At 47.4% G+C, this 19,028-nt stretch overlaps 1 protein-coding gene across 5 annotated transcripts in view; it reads left to right on the top strand.

Annotated features, from left to right (window-relative positions):
- Positions 1 to 15,077: 15,077 nt before the first annotated feature.
- Positions 15,078 to 19,028, top strand: part of ZNF451 (zinc finger protein 451) — a 120,549-nt gene continuing 116,598 nt past the window's right edge. For 2 of the 5 annotated variants that reach the window (XM_069726735.1, XM_069726731.1), the window contains exons 1-2: positions 15,082 to 15,212; positions 17,762 to 17,862. In XM_069726735.1, coding sequence (XP_069582836.1) covers positions 17,785 to 17,862 — 78 coding nt within the window. In that variant the 5' untranslated portion in view covers positions 15,082 to 15,212; positions 17,762 to 17,784. Of the gene's footprint in view, positions 15,326 to 17,761; positions 17,863 to 19,028 lie in introns of all 5 variants that reach the window. The other 3 variants (XM_069726734.1, XM_069726736.1, XM_069726733.1) reach the window with 3 other exon arrangements.

Genomic DNA, 19,028 nt, shown 5'->3' with positions numbered 1-19,028 from the left:
GTAAGCTGGTACTTTATCAGGGCCTGCTTGATGGCCTCATAGTCACCATCTTGTTCTTGAGGGAGGGCAGCAAACACCTCCAGAGCTTTGCCTCTCAGCCCTGGGGTCAGGCATCGTGCCCATTCTTCTGCAGGCAGCTGGTACGGTCTGCAGGCTTTCTCAAAGGCACGCAGAAAAGTGTCCAAGTCCCTGTCCTTTCCCATAACAGGAAAGTGATCGGGCTGGGGCTTCGGTATCTGAGCGCCGCTGGGCTCACGGCTCCGGGCAGTGGAGGGCATCACCCCCTGCCGGAGCATCTCCCGTTCATGTTCTCGCTGGGCTTGGCGCTCGGCTCTCTCATGGTATTGCTGGATCAGCTGTAGACATCCAACACGGTCATCGGCGGGGAGTAGTTCCAAGACCGCCAGCGGGTGGGGGTCCAATTCGCCCTGATTGCTAATAGGGCCGGCATTCAGTGGTTGGACCTCTGCTGCAGCACCATGTTCGCTTGTGCTGGCTTCTGCGGCCTCTGGGCTCTGTGGCCTGGCTTGGTCCTGAGCGGCTTCCCATTGCACCAGATCTGAGACCAGTTGGGCTTTGTTTTTGCCTGCAAAGTCAATGTGCTGTGACCTGCATAAGGCAATAAGGGTGTCTCTGGTCTGCTGCTTATAAAAGGTTTCCCCCAGCACAACCATGGTTGCCAAATAAAAGATAGTACAAAAAACAGAGAAGGGAAGGGGATAATTACCAGTACACACAATTGTCTCATGACTAATAAACACTGAGTTCGTTCTCCCAATTAATTTGCGCAGAGTCCTCGCAAGAACTTTGCAAGTTTTTAGTTAGAGGAATGATTGCTCAAACCAAATCACTAATGCTCTAAGATCCCACCGCCTCGCCACCAATATGTCACGATTCACACCGTGACTGTCACCCCTACGTATGGATCGGGGTGACTTTAGGCCAACAGATGGCTATCACATGTGCAGGGGGGTGTTAAGTCCTTCTCAGTCCCTGGCTTACTAGAGGTAGGGATCCTGAGTAAATGACACGCAAACAAGGTATTGTGTGATCATATACAGGGGAAGCCCAGGAGCACATCTCTCTCTCTGGGCTTTGCCCTTCCTTTATATAGAAAAGAATTATTCTTTTACAGACATGCGCACAAGCGCTCATATTTCACTATCTCTTACATAAACAATCTATACCAGTCTTTATCAGTAGAAAGTTACATCATCTGGAAGGTGAATGAAAGGCTGCTATTGAAAGAAGGAATGCACACATGATTACTTCCATAAAAGGAAATGTCAAGTCAGCAGAAATGTATCTTGTTGTAAGCGAGATTTCTCAGGAAGAAGACAAGATGGATTCCTTTAGTTCAGTCTGATCTCCACAATTCCCCCCTTTGACATTTTCTTTTATTTATTTTATTACCACAGGGCCAAAGACAAAGCCTTTATTTGGTATTACACATGTACATGCTTGTATTCAATAAGAGAATCAAATCTAGTATTAATTCTTCCGTTTAACTCTCGCAACCTTTTCTTTGTTTTGCAATAAGTACAGATATTACAAAGGGATAGCAAAATGAGCGCAATAATCAGTATTAGCAAAGGATAACATAAGAGAAGAAGGAAAAAAAAACTTTATACTCTTGCATCTATTACACAAAGTTTATCTGTGCATACTGAGATACTCTTGAGCACAATCTGGAATAGTACGTATATGACTACAATAATCATAACTATATGTATTATGCTCTGCATAATCCCAGCAACCCACCCACCGATTCCTCTGAACCAGTTGGCTGGGTTAAGAAAAGAAAAGGTATCTGACCACCAGCTATCCTTATTCTGGTCATTGTCTTTGTCATACTGATCTCTGAGTCGTTGTACGTCCTTTAATTTAAATGTCATACTCATAGTACTATTCGGGTCTATATAATGACAGCAGGTGGGTCCGATGATTTGACACATACCCCCTTGTGAGGCAGTTAGGTAATCCAATACCAGGGTATGTTGGTTAGTGACTATTATAAGCTGATTCTGTACAGCTATACTAGTGTTTAGTATATCCAATATATCCCAGATCTGATCATCTAGATAATCCGTGGCTCTAACTAATTTATCCCACATCTGTGTTAACATAGGATAAATAAAAATGGTACTAGCAATTTTGTTAGGAATTCCCATTTGTACTATATGTGGCCTCCCCGAGGGACGTGGTGAGTTATCTGCAGCTCTTTTATACAGTGTGTGCTTGGGCACGGCTTGCATATTCACTTGTTTATTTGAAATTATGAATGTAGCCGGGGTTAGGCGTCCTAATGTACAAGTACCCTTTATACCTACGGGAAGCCATTTATATGCTCCTTCTCCGCATATCCAAAATGTACCTTCAGGCAGATCCCATAGAGCTGAGTGCTGCAATACCAATCTATGAGCCAAGTCCACAAATCTAGATACATTCTGAAGCATACACCAAGAGGGTTTTTGTCCCAAGGGGCTACAGTACCCGGCTGCGGGATTCCCACATACAGGCATTCCTTTGATATACTCATCGGATTTATTACAAACCAGGTTCCCCAGCTTACTTGTACAACTGTTTGCATCACCTTGGGGGAACAATTTAGAATGTTTCCATTTTCTATTATGTATGTATCTTTCCAATACTACAGGTTTGAAAGCATCAGAGGGGGGGACGGTTGTACTGAAACTAAGCTGTAGATTTTCTGTGGGGACCTGTCCTAAATTAGTTAATCCAGTCTTATTTCTAGGTACCCATTTTCCTCCCCTAAATGCTAAATATTGTAGATGTGTGTTACTCTCTGAGAGATTACCCTGCCACCAAGGAAATTCTACCCATCCCACAATTGGTATGGCGATTGTAGTATTCCACAGCCTAGCATTACCAATTTGGTTGTTGGCCAGGTTGTCTGAACAATTAGGCCAAGCGAATATTTCTTCTGCTAATACGGGAACTGCTAGAAAAGGTATACTTGTGGCTGATACCGGCGAATGGGTACAGATCCAACAATCTGTCAGGGTTTGTGTATTGTTTAACAAGTCATGCACTAATTTTCTATGATGTTGTACGAATCTATTGTTCAAAGGGGCTAGAGAATTCAGTCTATCCCACGCCTCCGTTGAGGTTATCATTATTAACATCAATATCATGAGTTTATACTGCTTTTCTTGCAATGGCTTGCATGTATCCATGATGCCTTTCCTTCAAGCTTGACTGATGTAGGTGTTGTCAACAGGACTTGGAAGGGTCCGTCAAACCTTGGTTCTAGAGCCTTTCTGGTGTGTCTTTTTACATAGACTTGATCACCTGGTTCCAACTTGTGACTTCCTTCTGTGTTGTCAGGATCTGGAAGGGAAGCAAAAACTTGTGCATGCACCTTAGTTAATTGTTTCTGAAGATTTTGCACATAAGAAGTCAATGACTCGATATTTAACACAAGTTGCTGTGGAAAATAACATCCTAAATTGGCAGTCCTGCCAAACAAAATTTCATATGGAGACAGTTTAGTCTTACCCCTTGGGGTATTGCGTATTGAGTAAAGGGCCAGTGGAAGGCATTCTGTCCAAGGCTTTCCTGTTTCAGCCATGGCTTTCTGTATTTTTAATTTTAAAGTTCCATTCATGCGTTCCACCTTACCAGAACTTTGAGGATGGTACGGAGTGTGTAACTGACTTTCAACACCCAACATTTTCAGTACATTTTGAAATATTTCTCCAGTGAAATGAGTACCCCTATCTGACTCGATCACTTCAGGGAGACCGTAACGGGGTATCAGTTCGGCAACTAGCTTTACAGCAGTGTTTTTAGCTGAAGCCTTCCGAACTGGATAGGCCTCTGGCCACCCCGAGAACATGTCCACACATACCAACACATACTCATACCCATTACTTTTTGGCAGCTGGATAAAGTCTATTTGTAATCGCTGAAACGGGTAGAGAGGTCGGACGTGGTGCTTCATAGGGGTCTTTGTTGTCTGTCCGGGATTATGTGCCAGGCATATAGCGCATGCAGCACAATAGTCTCTTGCATAGTTGCCAAAACCTGGAGCCAACCAGACTTGCTTTGCCAGTAGTGTCATTGCATTTGCAGACACATGAGTAGGGTGGTGCAGTCCACCAACTACAATCGGATACCAGGCTCTAGGTAGACATATTAGTCCATCTTTCTTCCAAATTCCCGCTTGTTCTTCTGCCCCTTCCTTTTTCCACCTGTCCCTCTCCTCTTCTCCTGCATCTTCCTGTGCTTGTCTCAGTCTATCTTCAGTATTTTCTGTGGGGTTTACAGTATGAACCTGTTGTAAGGGTTTGACAGCTGCTGCTTTGGCTGCTTTATCAGCCCTATCATTTCCCCTAGATTCCCTAGTGTCGAGTCTCACATGTGCAGCTACCTTGATTACTGCTACTTCTTTTGTTTCTTGTGCAGCCTCTAAGATCTGTTTGATCAGAGAAGCATGTTTTACAGGTTGTCCTGACGCTGTCATGTAACCTCTAGCTCTCCAGATTACTCCAAAATCAAACACAATACCATGTGCATACCTAGAATCAGTGTATATATTAGCTGTCTGGTTCTCAGCTATTTTAAGAGCTTCAATCAATGCTGTTAGTTCTGCTTCTTGTGCAGACTGTTTCGGTGGAAGTGGTTCTGCTTTGAGAGTTTCAGATTCTGACACAACTGCATACCCTGTATGGAAGTTACCTGTGTCATCTGCAAACCTACTACCATCTATAAACAGCTCTAAATCTGGATTTTGAAGTGGTGTTTCGGATACATTGGGTAAGCCTACCGTTTCTTGTAAAATGAGCTCTGTACAATCATGTGTGTCTGTAGGGAAAAAATTTGCGTGTGGATCAGTGTCCTTATTCCCCCCTTCAGACTCGAGAGGTAGCAGTGTAGCTATATTGAGAGTCTGAAGCCTAGCAAATGTGATAGTAGAGGGGAGCAACAAAGAACACTGCAGCCGCAAATGTCTGGCCATGGAAATGTGTTTTGGTTGGACCTGGTTTAATATCCCATAAACATCATGTGTAGTTTGAACTGTGAGTGGATACTCTAGGACAATTTCTGATGCTTTGTCCAACAATAGTGAGACAGCAACAACTACACGTACACAGGTTGGCGCTGCTCTAGCTACGGGATCTAACCTTGCTGAAAGATATGCAATTGGTCTTTGTTTCCCTGCATGCTTCTGGGTAAGAACTCCTGTAGCATGGGAATCAACTTCTGCAGCCATAAGCTGAAACGGTTTGGTGTAGTCTGGTAGCCCTAACGCTGGAGCTGAAACAAGGGCATCTTTTAATTGTTGGAACGAAATCTGACCTTCTTTTGTCAACAAATAAGGTTCACTTTTTACACAGTCATACAGTGGTTGCATTAGTTGACTGGCATGTATAATCCATTGTCTACAATGAGACACTATTCCTAAAAATGCTCGTAGCTGTTTATGATTTCTAGGCTCATTCATCTGTCTTATTGCTTCAGTTCTTTGTGGTGTAAGATGCTTTTTACCTTGAGAAATGCAATGACCTAGAAAGACCACTTTGGTCTGACAAACTTGTAGCTTTTGTCTATTCACTTTACACCCTTCTTTTTCTAAAAAACATAGTAAACTCACAGTGGACCTTTCTGCAGTTTCTAGATCTGGGCAGCAAAGTAGTAGGTCATCCACATACTGCAAAATTACTACCTGTGGTTCGGGTTCAAACCTCTGAAGGACTGTTTGTAGGGCATTTGAATAAAGAGTAGGGGAGTGTATCATTCCCTGTGGAAGGCGTGTCCACGCCAACTGTTTGCCCTTAAATGTAAATGCAAACAAATGCCAACTATCTTGGTGTAAAGGAACCGAGAAAAATGCATTTGAAAGATCTATTACAGTAAATACTTGAGAACTGGCTGGTATCTGTGATAGTAACGTATGAGGATTGGGTACAACTGGGGTGATTGGATCTAGAACTTTGTTTATTTCTCTTAAATCATGTACCATACGATATTTGGGCATAGAACTCTTATCAAGAGTTCTTTTTTTGACTGGATACAGAGGAGTGTTAGCAGGTGATTGTATCTCTACCAAAACCCCTTTCTCTTTATATCCCTCTATCTGTTTTGTAATCGCTAGTTCCTGCTGGGCACTCACAGGGTATTGTCTGAGCTGTGGGAGAACAGTTCCTGGTTGCACAGATAGTTTTACAGGAGAGATATGCAATAGTCCCACATCGGTGTCACCCTGTGCCCACAGTGTTTCTGGGACCATTGAGAGGTCTAGATCTGTGGTGTACTCTTTTTCTTCAGCATAATCCTCAAAAGCCTGAATTCTAACATATTGTTCTAATGTTTCTGCATCATCAGGGATAGTCAGTATAACTGTGCCATCTTCCCTAAAATTGATGTTAGCTTCTAATTTCTTTAGGACATCAGTTCCTAACAAACATGTTGGGGCACCTCTGGCATACAAAAATCTGGATGCAAAACATTTAGGTCCTAATGAGACCTCTAGGGGCACAGTATATGGCAGTGTTCGAATTACCCCATCATAACCCTCAGCAAAAGTTGTTTGTTCTGAAATATCTTCCGGATTCGGAAGAAAATCTTGATTCAAAATTGAGGAAGTTGCACCTGTATCTATCAAAAATGGAATCTCTCTCCCCCCCACATTCACCTGTATCATAGGTCTTCTAGCTGGTAGGGAAGTTTGTAACACATCGAGTCAATCTGAATCTGGTATGGGACCATCTATGATGGTAGATTTCTGCTGGTTGTCCGTTTGGGGAGGGTTATTTCTGGGAACAAATTTGCCTGACTTTATATCTGCCAACTTCTTCCTGCACTCTCTTTGGAAATGACCTGGCTTTTTACAGTAGTGGCAAGGAAAGTTGTGTCTCACTCTTCCTCCTGTATTAGCTTGTGCTATTCTAACAGGCTTACGATTCTCTCTCATATCCATGACTATTCCTAAACATCGTTGTTTCACAATATTTGGTTGTTCAATTGTTCTCCAATCTGGAGTAGAGGATTTAAATTTTTCTCTGATTTTCGGATCTAGCCCCTCTATTAATTGTTTTGTAAAAAGTCTCCTTACTGAAGCATCAGTCAAATCCAATCCTTCATCCCTAAAGCTATTTTCTAATTCTTGACTATATTCTTCAATACTTTGCCCAAATTTCTGCATAATCACACCCGTAGATCCCCTTTCCCTCTGTTTTTCTCTCATGAAAATTATTAATGCCTCTGTGAACTGGGTACCTGATGCTTCTGTCTGTAAGGCACCCCCTTCTGCCACTGGTCTATTGGGCTGTAGGTGTGTCAATAATTCCTGAAAAAGTCCGGGGGACATTTTCATTCTACATAATTCTTCCCCGTCCGCCCAGACCCCAGCATGAGTCTGCATGATTTGTTGTATGTATTGTGCAAATCGGATGGGATATTGAGTGGGATCAGGCGCATTATGCAGGAGGGACATACCTTCAGCAGGGGACCAAGGAAAATACTGTCGGGTCTGGTGATATCTAGTTCCCATTACCCCGTCAGCACCAGGTTCCCTAAAGGGTCTTGGTACTACCCTAACAGGGGCAAGTACAGCGCCATGTCTAGGTGTACCACAGACTAGGCAATCATTTCTCCAATCTGGATTTTGTTGTCCACAGTGTGAACATACCCATCCTCCTACCCCACCAAGATTGGGATACAAGGCTGGAAATTGTTTTCCTCCTTCTGCTCCTCCAGATGGTACAAATGATTGGGCTTTTGGATCTAGGTAAGGTGGTGGGATTATGTCACAACTTTTTCCCTTCCCCATAATCCATTTGGAAGTGTCTGGATCATACTTCCAATTCTCCTCTTTAGCTGTTTTTGAGACCTCTATCATACAGTGTATGATTTCTTCCCACCCATTGTCTTTGATAATTCCACCTCGTTCTTTACTCAGTTTTTCCCATTCTGTACTGAACATAAGTGCTTCTGAAATTCCCAATTTTTCTCTTACCCTTCTAATCTGACTTCTGACTGTCTTCCCACATCTTTCCTGTATGATATCTGCTGCTTCCACTTGTCCTAAGACGGTTTTTGTCTGTTTATTTCCCATTTTTCTTTTTTTTTTTTTTTTTCTTTCAATATTAGCTATTTCTACCCCAGGTGACGTTTGGACAATCACTTATCCTAGGTGATGTCTCGTTGCCTTCTCTCCTAGGGAGCTAAAATATTGAAGGGCTGATCTGCTCCATTCTTTCTAATGTGCAGAATGTACTTAAGTGCTATTATGCACGCAAACAGACCCAGCAACACCATACAGATCACAAAACTTTCTGTGTCAGTTAGCATACTTGTCCCAGGCTCATGGACCCGCGTCCTGGGCTCATTCTATCAAACCTTATCCAGAAATGAAGGAGGTTAAGCACTTAAATGAGAGTCAAGCATGGGCGGAGGTCTCCCCGAAAGGACGCAACCACATGACCCAGTTAGGCTGACTTCCGTGTATAAGGCTTATACCCCAACTATTTCGGCTTATTTTTCTACGCACTTTTGCTCTTCTTTCACAACATACCACAACCTTCACACTGTTCACACACTGCCAGGGACAGGACTCATAAATCTATACAATATAGTAACCCGAGTTTTATAGGTATCTACTCACTACTAGACTAACCCAGCGTGACACGGCTCATAGAGATCTTTCGGATAATACAAGGCAAATAAAAGAGAACTAATAATGTCTCTTACCTGGCCAGGTTTTTCAGTTCATTTGCCGTCCATTATCCCAGATCTCCATTGTCCGTATCTGCAGGTGAATCTCGAGCAAATACTCTCATCTCGGGTCCCTGTTCGGTGCGCCAAAGAAATGTTAAGTCCTTCTCAGTCCCTGGCTTACTAGAGGTAGGGATCCTGAGTAAATGACACGCAAACAAGGTATTGTGTGATCATATACAGGGGAAGCCCAGGAGCACATCTCTCTCTCTGGGCTTTGCCCTTCCTTTATATAGAAAAGAATTATTCTTTTACAGACATGCGCACAAGCGCTCATATTTCACTATCTCTTACATAAACAATCTATACCAGTCTTTATCAGTAGAAAGTTACATCATCTGGAAGGTGAATGAAAGGCTGCTATTGAAAGAAGGAATGCACACATGATTACTTCCATAAAAGGAAATGTCAAGTCAGTAGAAATGTATCTTGTTGTAAGCGAGATTTCTCAGGAAGAAGACAAGATGGATTCCTTTAGTTCAGTCTGATCTCCACAGGGGCTTATCTTAGTTATCCCTCCACTGCTACAATGTGATGAAAAAAACACACACAAGGCTATTGACCTCTTAGTTTTCAGCAGGGGCTTATATTAGGTATCCCACCGCTGCCACCAATATGTCACGATTCACACCGTGACCGTCACCCCCACGTCACGGATCGGGGTGACTTTAGGCCAACAGACGGCTATCACATGTTCTCAGTTCATTTCAGGCAAAACCATGCTGATAGGCAGTGCTCCCAAATATCCCAATGCATAGTACAGCTCCTCAGGCAAAAACTCAGACTGCTGGGGGCCTGGCAGAAACGTATAAACCGCAGCCCGTGACATCACCAGCAGGGCTGGCTTACCCAGACCCTCCTCTCTCCTCAGCCTTCTAGTTTTCTCCAACAATTCTTATAATTTGTGCATTTTCGGTCCAGAACATGTCAGAATCATAACACACCCAGCATTCACCTTATTTTAAAATTGGCTTTCTAATGAGACCAAATTTGTGCTCTTTGGGACGCACAGTTCGAGAAATCCATACTTTGTATCTGATGGAGTTAGAGGCTCATGTTTACAGCGGATGACAGATCCGCCGATGGACGTTAACAATATGTACTTTTTATTTTCCTAGCCTAAATCGTTGGCCCAATATCTTGCAATATTAGGACAAAGAACCTCAAGTTTTAAAAGGGAGATCCGACCAGTTTCAGCTGGTACAACTGTCTATGCATCTATACTGATCATAAAAATTCCTTTAGGAGGGGCATGAGGGGTTTGGGAGCTGAAAGTCAGGAATGCAGCAAGAAGCAATAAAAGCTCTTCTACACACATTGAAAAGAAAAGCTAAACCCTGAAGTGAAGGGGGGTCAACGCCCAGAGTATGTGCTGGCAGAGAAACTAAACTTATTATAGACATTTTCCTCACACCATCTATATCTATCTGCCTATATATCAGTCCATACATATTCATCCATCCATCTATATTCATCCATATCCATCAGAGGCGTAGCTAGGGTTTTGGTTCAGGGGGGCCGAAGCTTCTGAGTTTGCCCCTAAGCAGGTAACCTTGATTACAACTCGGTGACGCCCCCTAATAGTGGAGGAGAACCTTAGCAGATGACTGCGCTGTCACTGAACATAATCTCTATATAACGACCAACATGGAAATTACCGCCATATGGTCAGTGGTAGATATAGTAACATAGTAAGGCCGAAAAAAGACATTTGTCCATCCAGTTCAGCCTATATTCCATCATAATAAATCCCCAGATCTACGTCCTTCTACAGAACCTAATAATTGTATGATACAATATTGTTCTGCTCCAGGAAGACATCCAGGCCTCTCTTGAACCCCTCGACTGAGTTCGCCATCACCACCTCCTCAGGCAAGCAATTCCAGATTCTCACTGCCCTAACAGTAAAGAATCCTCTTCTATGTTGGTGGAAAAACCTTCTCTCCTCCAGACGCAAAGAATGCCCCCTTGTGCCCGTCACCTTCCTTGGTATAAACAGATCCTCAGCGAGATATTTGTATTGTCCCCTTATATACTTATACATGGTTATTAGATCGCCCCTCAGTCGTCTTTTTTCTAGACTAAATAATCCTAATTTCGCTAATCTATCTGGGTATTATAGTTCTCCCATCCCCTTTATTAATTTTGTTGCCCTCCTTTGTACTCTCTCTAGTTCCATTATATCCTTCCTGAGCACCGGTGCCCAAAACTGGACACAGTACTCCATGTGCGGTCTAACTAGGGATTTGTACAGAGGCAGTATAATGCTCTCATCATGTGTATCCAGACCTCTTTTAATGCACCCCATGATCCTGTTTGCCTTGGCAGCTGCTGCCTGGCACTGGCTGCTCCAGGTAAGTTTATCATTAACTAGGATCCCCAAGTCCTTCTCCCTGTCAGATTTACCCAGTGGTTTCCCATTCAGTGTGTAATGGTGATATTGATTCCTTCTTCCCATGTGTATAACCTTACATTTATCATTGTTAAACCTCATCTGCCACCATTCAGCCCAAGTTTCTAACTTATCCAGATCCATCTGTAGCAGAATACTATCTTCTCTTGTATTAACTGCTTTACATAGTTTTGTATCATCTGCAAATATCGATATTTTACTGTGTAAACCTTCTACCAGATCATTAATGAATATGTTGAAGAGAACAGGTGCCAATACTGACCTGCGGTACCCCACTGGTCACAGCGACCCAGTTAGAGACTATACCATTTATAACCACCCTCTGCTTTCTATCACTAAGCCAGTTACTAACCCATTTACACACATTTTCCCCCAGACCAAGCATTCTCATTTTGTGTACCAACCTCTTGTGCGGCACCTTATCAAACGCTTTGGAAAAATCGAGATATACCACGTCCAATGACTCACCGTGGTCCAGCCTATAGCTTACCTCTTCATAAAAACTGATTAGATTGGTTTGACAGGAGCGATTTCTCATAAACCCATGCTGATATGGAGTTAAACAGTTATTCTCATTGAGATAATCCAGAATAACATCCCTCAGAAACCCTTCAAATATTTTACCAACAATAGAGGTTAGACTTACTGGCCTATAATTTCCAGGTTCACTTTTAGAGCCCTTTTTGAATATTGGCACCACATTTGCTATGCGCCAGTCCTGCGGAACAGACCCTGTCGCTATAGAGTCCCTAAAAATAAGAAATAATGGTTTATCTATTACATTACTTAGTTCTCTTAGTACTCGTGGGTACTACAGAACATATAAGAGATCACAGCAGAGTTACAGATAATGGCTAACAGCTGACATTCTTTCTGATGAAATTGTTAATTTTTCCCATCTTGCCCAGACCGACATGACAACTTCTTTCACCCAGGACTCGTCTGCAGAGAATACCACAAAGACATATTTCTCTTCTCATATTCCAGCCCCATCACCATCTAACCCCAACCTGCACAAACTCCTCATCCTACTGATACCCCAATACTGAGCCGCTGCTGCCGTATGTGTCCCAATTACTGCCCCTGATACCCCAATACTGAGCCGCTGCTGCCGTATGTGTCCCTATTCCTGCCCCTGATACTAAAATACTGAGCCGCTGCTGCCGTATCTGTCCCTATTACTGCCCCTGATACCTCAATACTGAACCGCTGCTGCTGTATGTGTCCCTATTACTGCCCCGATACCCCAATACTGAGCCGCTGCTGCCGTATGTGTCCCTATTACTGCCCCTGATACCCCAATACTGAGCCGCTGCTGCCGTATGTGTCCGTATTACTACCCCTGATACCAAAATACTGAGCCACTGCTGCCGTATCTGTCCCTATTACTGCACCTGATACCCCAATACTGAGCCGCTTCTGCCGTATGTGTCCCTATTACTGCCCCTGATACCCCAATACTGAGCCGCTGTTGCAATGTGTCCCTATTACTACACCTGATACCCCAATACTGAGCCGTTGCTGCCATGTGTCCCTATTACTGCACCTGATACCCCAATACTGAGCCGCTGCTGCCGTATGTGTTCCTATTACTGCCCGATACCCCAATACTGAGCTGCTGCTGCCGTATGTGTCCCTATTACTGCACCTGATACCCCAATACTAAGCCGCTGCTGCTGTATGTGACCCTATTACTGCACCTGATACCCCAATAATGAGCCGTTGCTGCCATGTGTCCCCATTGCTGCACCTGATACCCCAATACTAAGCCGCATCTGCCGTATGTGTCCCTATTACTGCACCTGATACCCCGATACTGAGCAGCTGCTGCTGTGTCCCTATTACTGCCCGATACCCCAATACTGAGCTGCTGCTGCCGTATGTGTTCTTATTACTGCACCTGATACCCCAATACTAAACCACTGCTGCCGTATGTGAACCTATTACTGCCCCTGATACCCCAATACTGAGCCGCTGCTGCCGTATGTGTCCCTATTACTGCCCCTGATACCCCAATACTGACCCGCTGCTGCCGTATGTGACCCTATTAATGCACCTGATACCGCAATACTGAGCCGCTGCTGCCGTATGTGTCCATCCCTATTACTGCCCCTGATACCCCAATACTGAGCCGCTGCTGCCGTATGTGTCCCTATTACTGCACCTGATACCCCAATACTAAACCACTGCTGCCGTATGTGAACCTATTACTGCCCCTGATACCCCAATACTGAGCCGCTGCTGCCGTATGTGTCCCTATTACTGCCCCTGATACCCCAATACTGACCCGCTGCTGCCGTATGTGACCCTATTACTGCACCTGATACCGCAATACTGAGCCGCTGCTGCCATATGTGACCCTATTACTGCACCTGATATCCCAATACTGAGCCGCTGCTGCCGTACGTGACTCTATTACTGCACCTGCTGTGTGTTTCTCTGTGCCCTCTAGATTCTAAAGCAACTCTCTACAATATAGTAATGCCAGGTGCAAGTGCCCTAGAAAACAGTGCCCATATTTTGCCCCCTAGAAAGTAATATTTCCGTGCCCCTTCGATAACCAGAGTAACATGAGTTCCCCTATAACAATAAGTGCCCACTTTACATTTAATAATGTCCCGAGTCTGCCCCATGTACAGCTCCCCTATACACAGTATAATGCCTCCTCACTGTATAGTACCACCCACACAGTATACTGACTCTTTAGTAGCCCCCAAACTGATGGCTCCAACACTGTATAACAACCCCCCACACTGTAAGCTCCATACTGTATGATGGCCCCCTAGATAGCCTCCATATAGTATAATGCACCAAATAGTCCACAATATAGTATAATCCACTCCCCATAGGCAGACTCTATAGCATATGGCAGCCTCCATAGTAAGACCCTGTAATAAGGCAGCACCCCCAGAGTCAGACCCTGCAATAAGGCAACACCCCTATAGGCAGACCCTGTAATGAGGCAGCCCCTATAGTCAGACCCTTTAATAAGGCAGCTCCCATAGTAAGACCCTGTAATAAGGCAGCCCCCATAAGCAGACCCTGTAATAAGGCAGCCCCCCACAGGAAGCCCCTGTAATAAGGCGGCAGATCCCCATAGGCAGACCCTGTAATAAGACAGCAGCTCCCTTAAAAAAAAACAACTCGCCTCTCTTCTTTCTGCGCTGCCCCCCTGACAGCGGATGCCGAGCAGTGACGTCATCGCGCCTGCTGTCAGTGTTGGCGATGTCAGACGCCGACACTGACAGGGGGATGATGGGAGGAGCGTAGCGCTCCTTCTCCCATCAATGTGATCAGCTGTATCGGCTAAATGCCGGTCCAGCTGATCTTCCGATGACGGCGGGGGGCCCACTGCTGGCACCAGGCCCCCCGCCTGCTCAGGGGCCCCATAGCGGCAGAGCAGGGAGATCGATTCTCCCTGCTCTGCCGCAGAATGTGATGCGCGTGTCGATACAGTTACAGTAGCGTAGCTCCGGGTGGGCACCTTCAGAGCACCGGGTGCCCGCACCCTCTGCCCCCCTGGTAGCTACACTACTGTCCACTGCATTAATAATATCCCCCATCCTGGCCCCCGTGTGTCTCATTCCTGGCTCCAGCCATATGTTCTCCCATCCTGCCTCCATGTGATGTCCCATCCTGCCACATATGGCTCCATCGTGTCCATCCTGCTGTCTCCCCCACCCTGCCCCCGTCTCCATCCTGCCCCCATATCTCCCATTCTGCCCGTTTCTCCCACCCTGCCCCCGTGTCTCCCCCCAGTCTCCATTCTGCCCCCGCGTGTAACAGCCGCAGATCACTGCTCTGCGGTGTCCTGAGCCCAACCAGCTAGTCGCTACTGACCAGCCGGCCCCGGAGTCCCCGCCCCCCTTGCCGTCACGTGGCGTTGACACTGTCACGGGACTACATTTCCCGACATCCCCTGCTTGTCGCGCTCGTGTTGTCATCGTGCGTGCGGGTAACGCGGGAAGAAGCGGTTCCCGGTAACGGGTGAGAAAGTCCCCGGGCGAGGCCATATCCCATGTTCGCAGTGCTGTGATTTCTGCACCCCATGCACATACTGGTGAGATGTGGAGTTATTCCCTGTGATCCGGGATAATCACTGCCCAAAGGTGCCGGATTGTCAGAGACAATGTACTGAATGATGTTTGTGGCCCCACATTACTCCGACACCTGGTGGGTAGCCCCCACATATCAGATATCAGTGTCTGTCCCCCACGGTGTGGTCAGGGTAGCCCCCATATGTCAGATAGCAGTGTCTGTCCCCCACGGTGTGGTCAGGGTAGCCCCCATATGTCAGATAGCAGTGTCTGTCCCCCACGGTGTGGTCAGGGTAGCCCCACATGTCAGATATCAGTGTCTGTCCCCCACGGTGTGGTCAGGGTAGCCCCACATATCAGATATCAGTGTCTGTCCCCCACGGTGTGGTCAGGGTAGCCCCCAGATGCCGGTGTCTGTCCCCCACTGTGTGGTCAGGGTAGCACCCATATGTCAGTGTCTGTCCCCCTACTGTGTGGTCAGGGTAGCACCCATATGTCAGTGTCTGTCCCCCCACTGTGTGGTCAGGGTAGCACCCATATGTCAGTGTCTGTCCCCCATGATGTGGTCAGGGTAGCCTTCATGTGTCTGCACCCCACGGTGTGGTCAGGATAGCCCCCATGTGTCAGCTATCAGTGTATGTCTCCCATGGCGTGGCCAAGGTAGCCCCCATGTGTCATAGATATCGTTGTCTGTCCCCTACAGTGTGGTCAGGGTAGCCCCCTTGTATCATGACCTTGTAAGCGGACAGATATTGGGCGCAATGAATGGCCTTGTAAGGACATGTATTGGGGTGAGGTGTGGCCTCGTAGGGGCAGGTGTTGGGAGTGGGGCGTGGCCTCGTAGGGGCAGGTGTTGGGGGAGGGGTGTGGCCTCGTAGGGGCAGGTGTTGGGGGCGGGGTGTGGCCTAGTAGGGGCAGGTGTTGGGGGTGGGGTGTGGCCTCGTAGGGGCAGGTGTTGGGGGTGGGGTGTGGCCTCGTAGGGGCAGGTGTTGGGGGCGGGGTGTGGCCTCGTAGGGGCAGGTGTTGGGGGAGGGGTGTGGCCTCGTAGGGGCAGGTGTTGGGGGTGGGGCGTGGCCTCGTAGGGGCAGGTGTTGGGGGTGGGGTGTGGCCTCGTAGGGGCAGGTGTTGGGGGCAGGGTGTGGCCTCGTAGGGGCAGGTGTTGGGGGTGAGGCGTGGCCTCGTTGGGGCAGGTGTTGGGGGCGGGGTGTGGCCTCGTAGGGGCAGGTGTTGGGGGCAGGGTGTGGCCTCGTAGGGGCAGGTGTTGGGGGTGAGGCGTGGCCTCGTAGGGGCAGGTGTTGGGGGAGGGGTGTGGCCTCGTAGGGGCAGGTGTTGGGGGTGGGGTGTGGCCTCGTAGGGGCAGGTGTTGGGGGCGTGGTGTGGCCTCGTAGGGGCAGGTGTTGGGGGTGAGGCGTGGCCTCGTAGGGGCAGGTGTTGGGGGCGGGGTGTGGCCTCGTAGGGGCAGGTGTTGGGGGTGGGGTGTGGCCTCGTAGGGGCAGGTGTTGGGGGAGGGGTGTGGCCTCGTAGGGGCAGGTGTTGGGGGTGGGGCGTGGCCTCGTAGGGGCAGGTGTTGGGGGTGGGGCGTGGCCTCGTAGGGGCAGGTGTTGGGGGTGGGGCGTGGCCTCGTAGGGGCAGGTGTTGGGGGCGGGGCGTGGCCTCGTAGGGGCAGGTGTTGGGGGCGGGGTGTGGCCTCGTAGGGGCAGGTGTTGGGGGCAGGGTGTGGCCTCGTAGGGGCAGGTGTTGGGGGTGAGGCGTGGCCTCGTAGGGGCAGGTGTTGGGGGCGGGGTGTGGCCTCGTAGGGGCAGGTGTTGGGGGTGGGGTGTGGCCTCGTAGGGGCAGGTGTTGGGGGCGTGGTGTGGCCTCGCAGGGGCAGGTGTTGGGGGTGAGGCGTGGCCTCGTAGGGGCAGGTGTTGGGGGCAGGGTGTGGCCTCGTAGGGGCAGGTGTTGGGGGTGAGGCGTGGCCTCGTTGGGGCAGGTGTTGGGGGCGGGGTGTGGCCTCGTAGGGGCAGGTGTTGGAGCATTTGAAACTCCTTTAAACAATGCCGCTGTTCCTGCTCTGCCATCCTCAGCCCCTCAGGGCTTTGTGTGCCGTATGATGGTATTATATCCATAGTAACTTGTGGCCGCCTGTCCCATCTTCAGCCTAGAGAAACGTGTCCCAGGGTCATTTTACCTCTAAATATATAATGTTCTTGTTTTCCGTCCCGTACATGTTGCTGACAGCTGTCAGTGAATGGCACCATGAAGGCTGAGGCACCATCAGTTCTCTGGTGTTACACGAGCCTTTTTGGAAGTGTTTTGTGACTTGCTGCCTATTTTAGTGCTCAGGTTTTGCTGTTGGTAAAATGTCACGTGAGTCCTGTGTGAGGACATAAAATCCAGCACATTTGTAAACATTTGTGACTTCATCGCCGGTCACCACACCACAGGAATGTTGCAGTGTGTCCTGTGATGGCAGGGTCGCTGAGCAGCCATAGCCTAGTGATTAGTTTACATGGACCCTGTCTTGATTCTAATAGGAAAACTGCGTGCAATCCTTGAACGTCTTAAAGGTTCTGTTTTTGTTCTTATTCAGGAGGAACAACCTCCTCCACAGCCATGTATCCTTTGAAGACGCCTGGCAAAGAAATGGCAGAAGGAAGCCGGAATAGTGAAGAGGACGTTGAGTTTGTCAGTGTAAGTGTTGGCAGTGAGGGGCACACAGGACCGATGTCCGTGGTTATGGCCGCTCTCTCCATTCACTTCTACTGGAGTTACAGAAAAAAACGTCTGACCGGCTATTTCTAGAAAATCCCTGAGCTCCCCTAGAAATGTATGGAGGGCACAGTCCACAGAGGGTCCTTCCTGTCATTCTGCCCGGCTATATGGAGTCACAGGGCACTATATTACCTTCTTACTATGCCACACGGCTGACACAGGTGAAGCAGTCAGTGGCTGCTTGTTTTGTTAGTAGGACACTTGTGATGCCCCCAGCTCGAAAATAGAAGGGACCACTTAAAAGGAACCTGTTGCGGTTTGCCCCACTAAACTTGGCACCCAGATAGATGATTGGATCTTTATTAATGACTGCAATCCAAAATGTAGAAGGCGTTTGTCTACACACTAACCTCCATCAGTAGACGGATTGCCCATATAAAAGTATCAGAGAAGACCAGTGCAGCGGCATGAAGGCGCTCTCCACTGCTCCAGACTGGTGGAAAGCGCTTTTCCATGTCAGTGCCAAGTGCTACCCTCACTACATTACGGGGTAGGATCCCACTTGGGCACCGGTATGAAGTGGCGTGGTTCGCTGTTACGGCCTCACTAAACTTTGCGTGGTTTCCCAAGGTCTGTCTTTTTTTCACTAACCAAGCGCTGCCGCAACATTTGATAAGTAACATCATTAGAGCAGTTACCATTCAATCACCAGTGGCTAAAACACGTGGCAGCTCTGGGTCACAGCACGTGGTCGCTGACTATTGTGGATACCGCTCTGCATGTAGGATCCCGCAATTTGAAAGTTAAGGCCCAACTTTTGCAATAAAAAAACTTGAGAGCACATTTGACGATAACTTATCTATTTTAGTTGCATAGCGCCATTAATTCCACCGCTCTTTGCATATGTTACCATTACTGTCCCCATTGGGGCTCACAATCTAATCCCCGATCAGTTTGACTTTGGACTGGGGAGAAAACAGTTGCAAAGACAGGGAGAACATACAAACCCTGGAGACCTGCTCTGCATAGCGACAGTGCTAACCACCGAGCCACCTTGATGCCCTACATTTGGTAATATCGCCAGTCTGGGGCTGAATTGAATAGTACTGATGTCGGTGCCATGCAGAATTGATTTTCCATGTTTT

Source organism: Ranitomeya imitator, chromosome 5, assembly GCF_032444005.1.
Source record: "Ranitomeya imitator isolate aRanImi1 chromosome 5, aRanImi1.pri, whole genome shotgun sequence".
Taxonomy (NCBI): Eukaryota; Metazoa; Chordata; class Amphibia; order Anura; family Dendrobatidae; genus Ranitomeya; species Ranitomeya imitator.
Note: the sequence above shows the minus strand (reverse complement) of the source record. Positions and strands in the feature narration are given on the sequence as shown.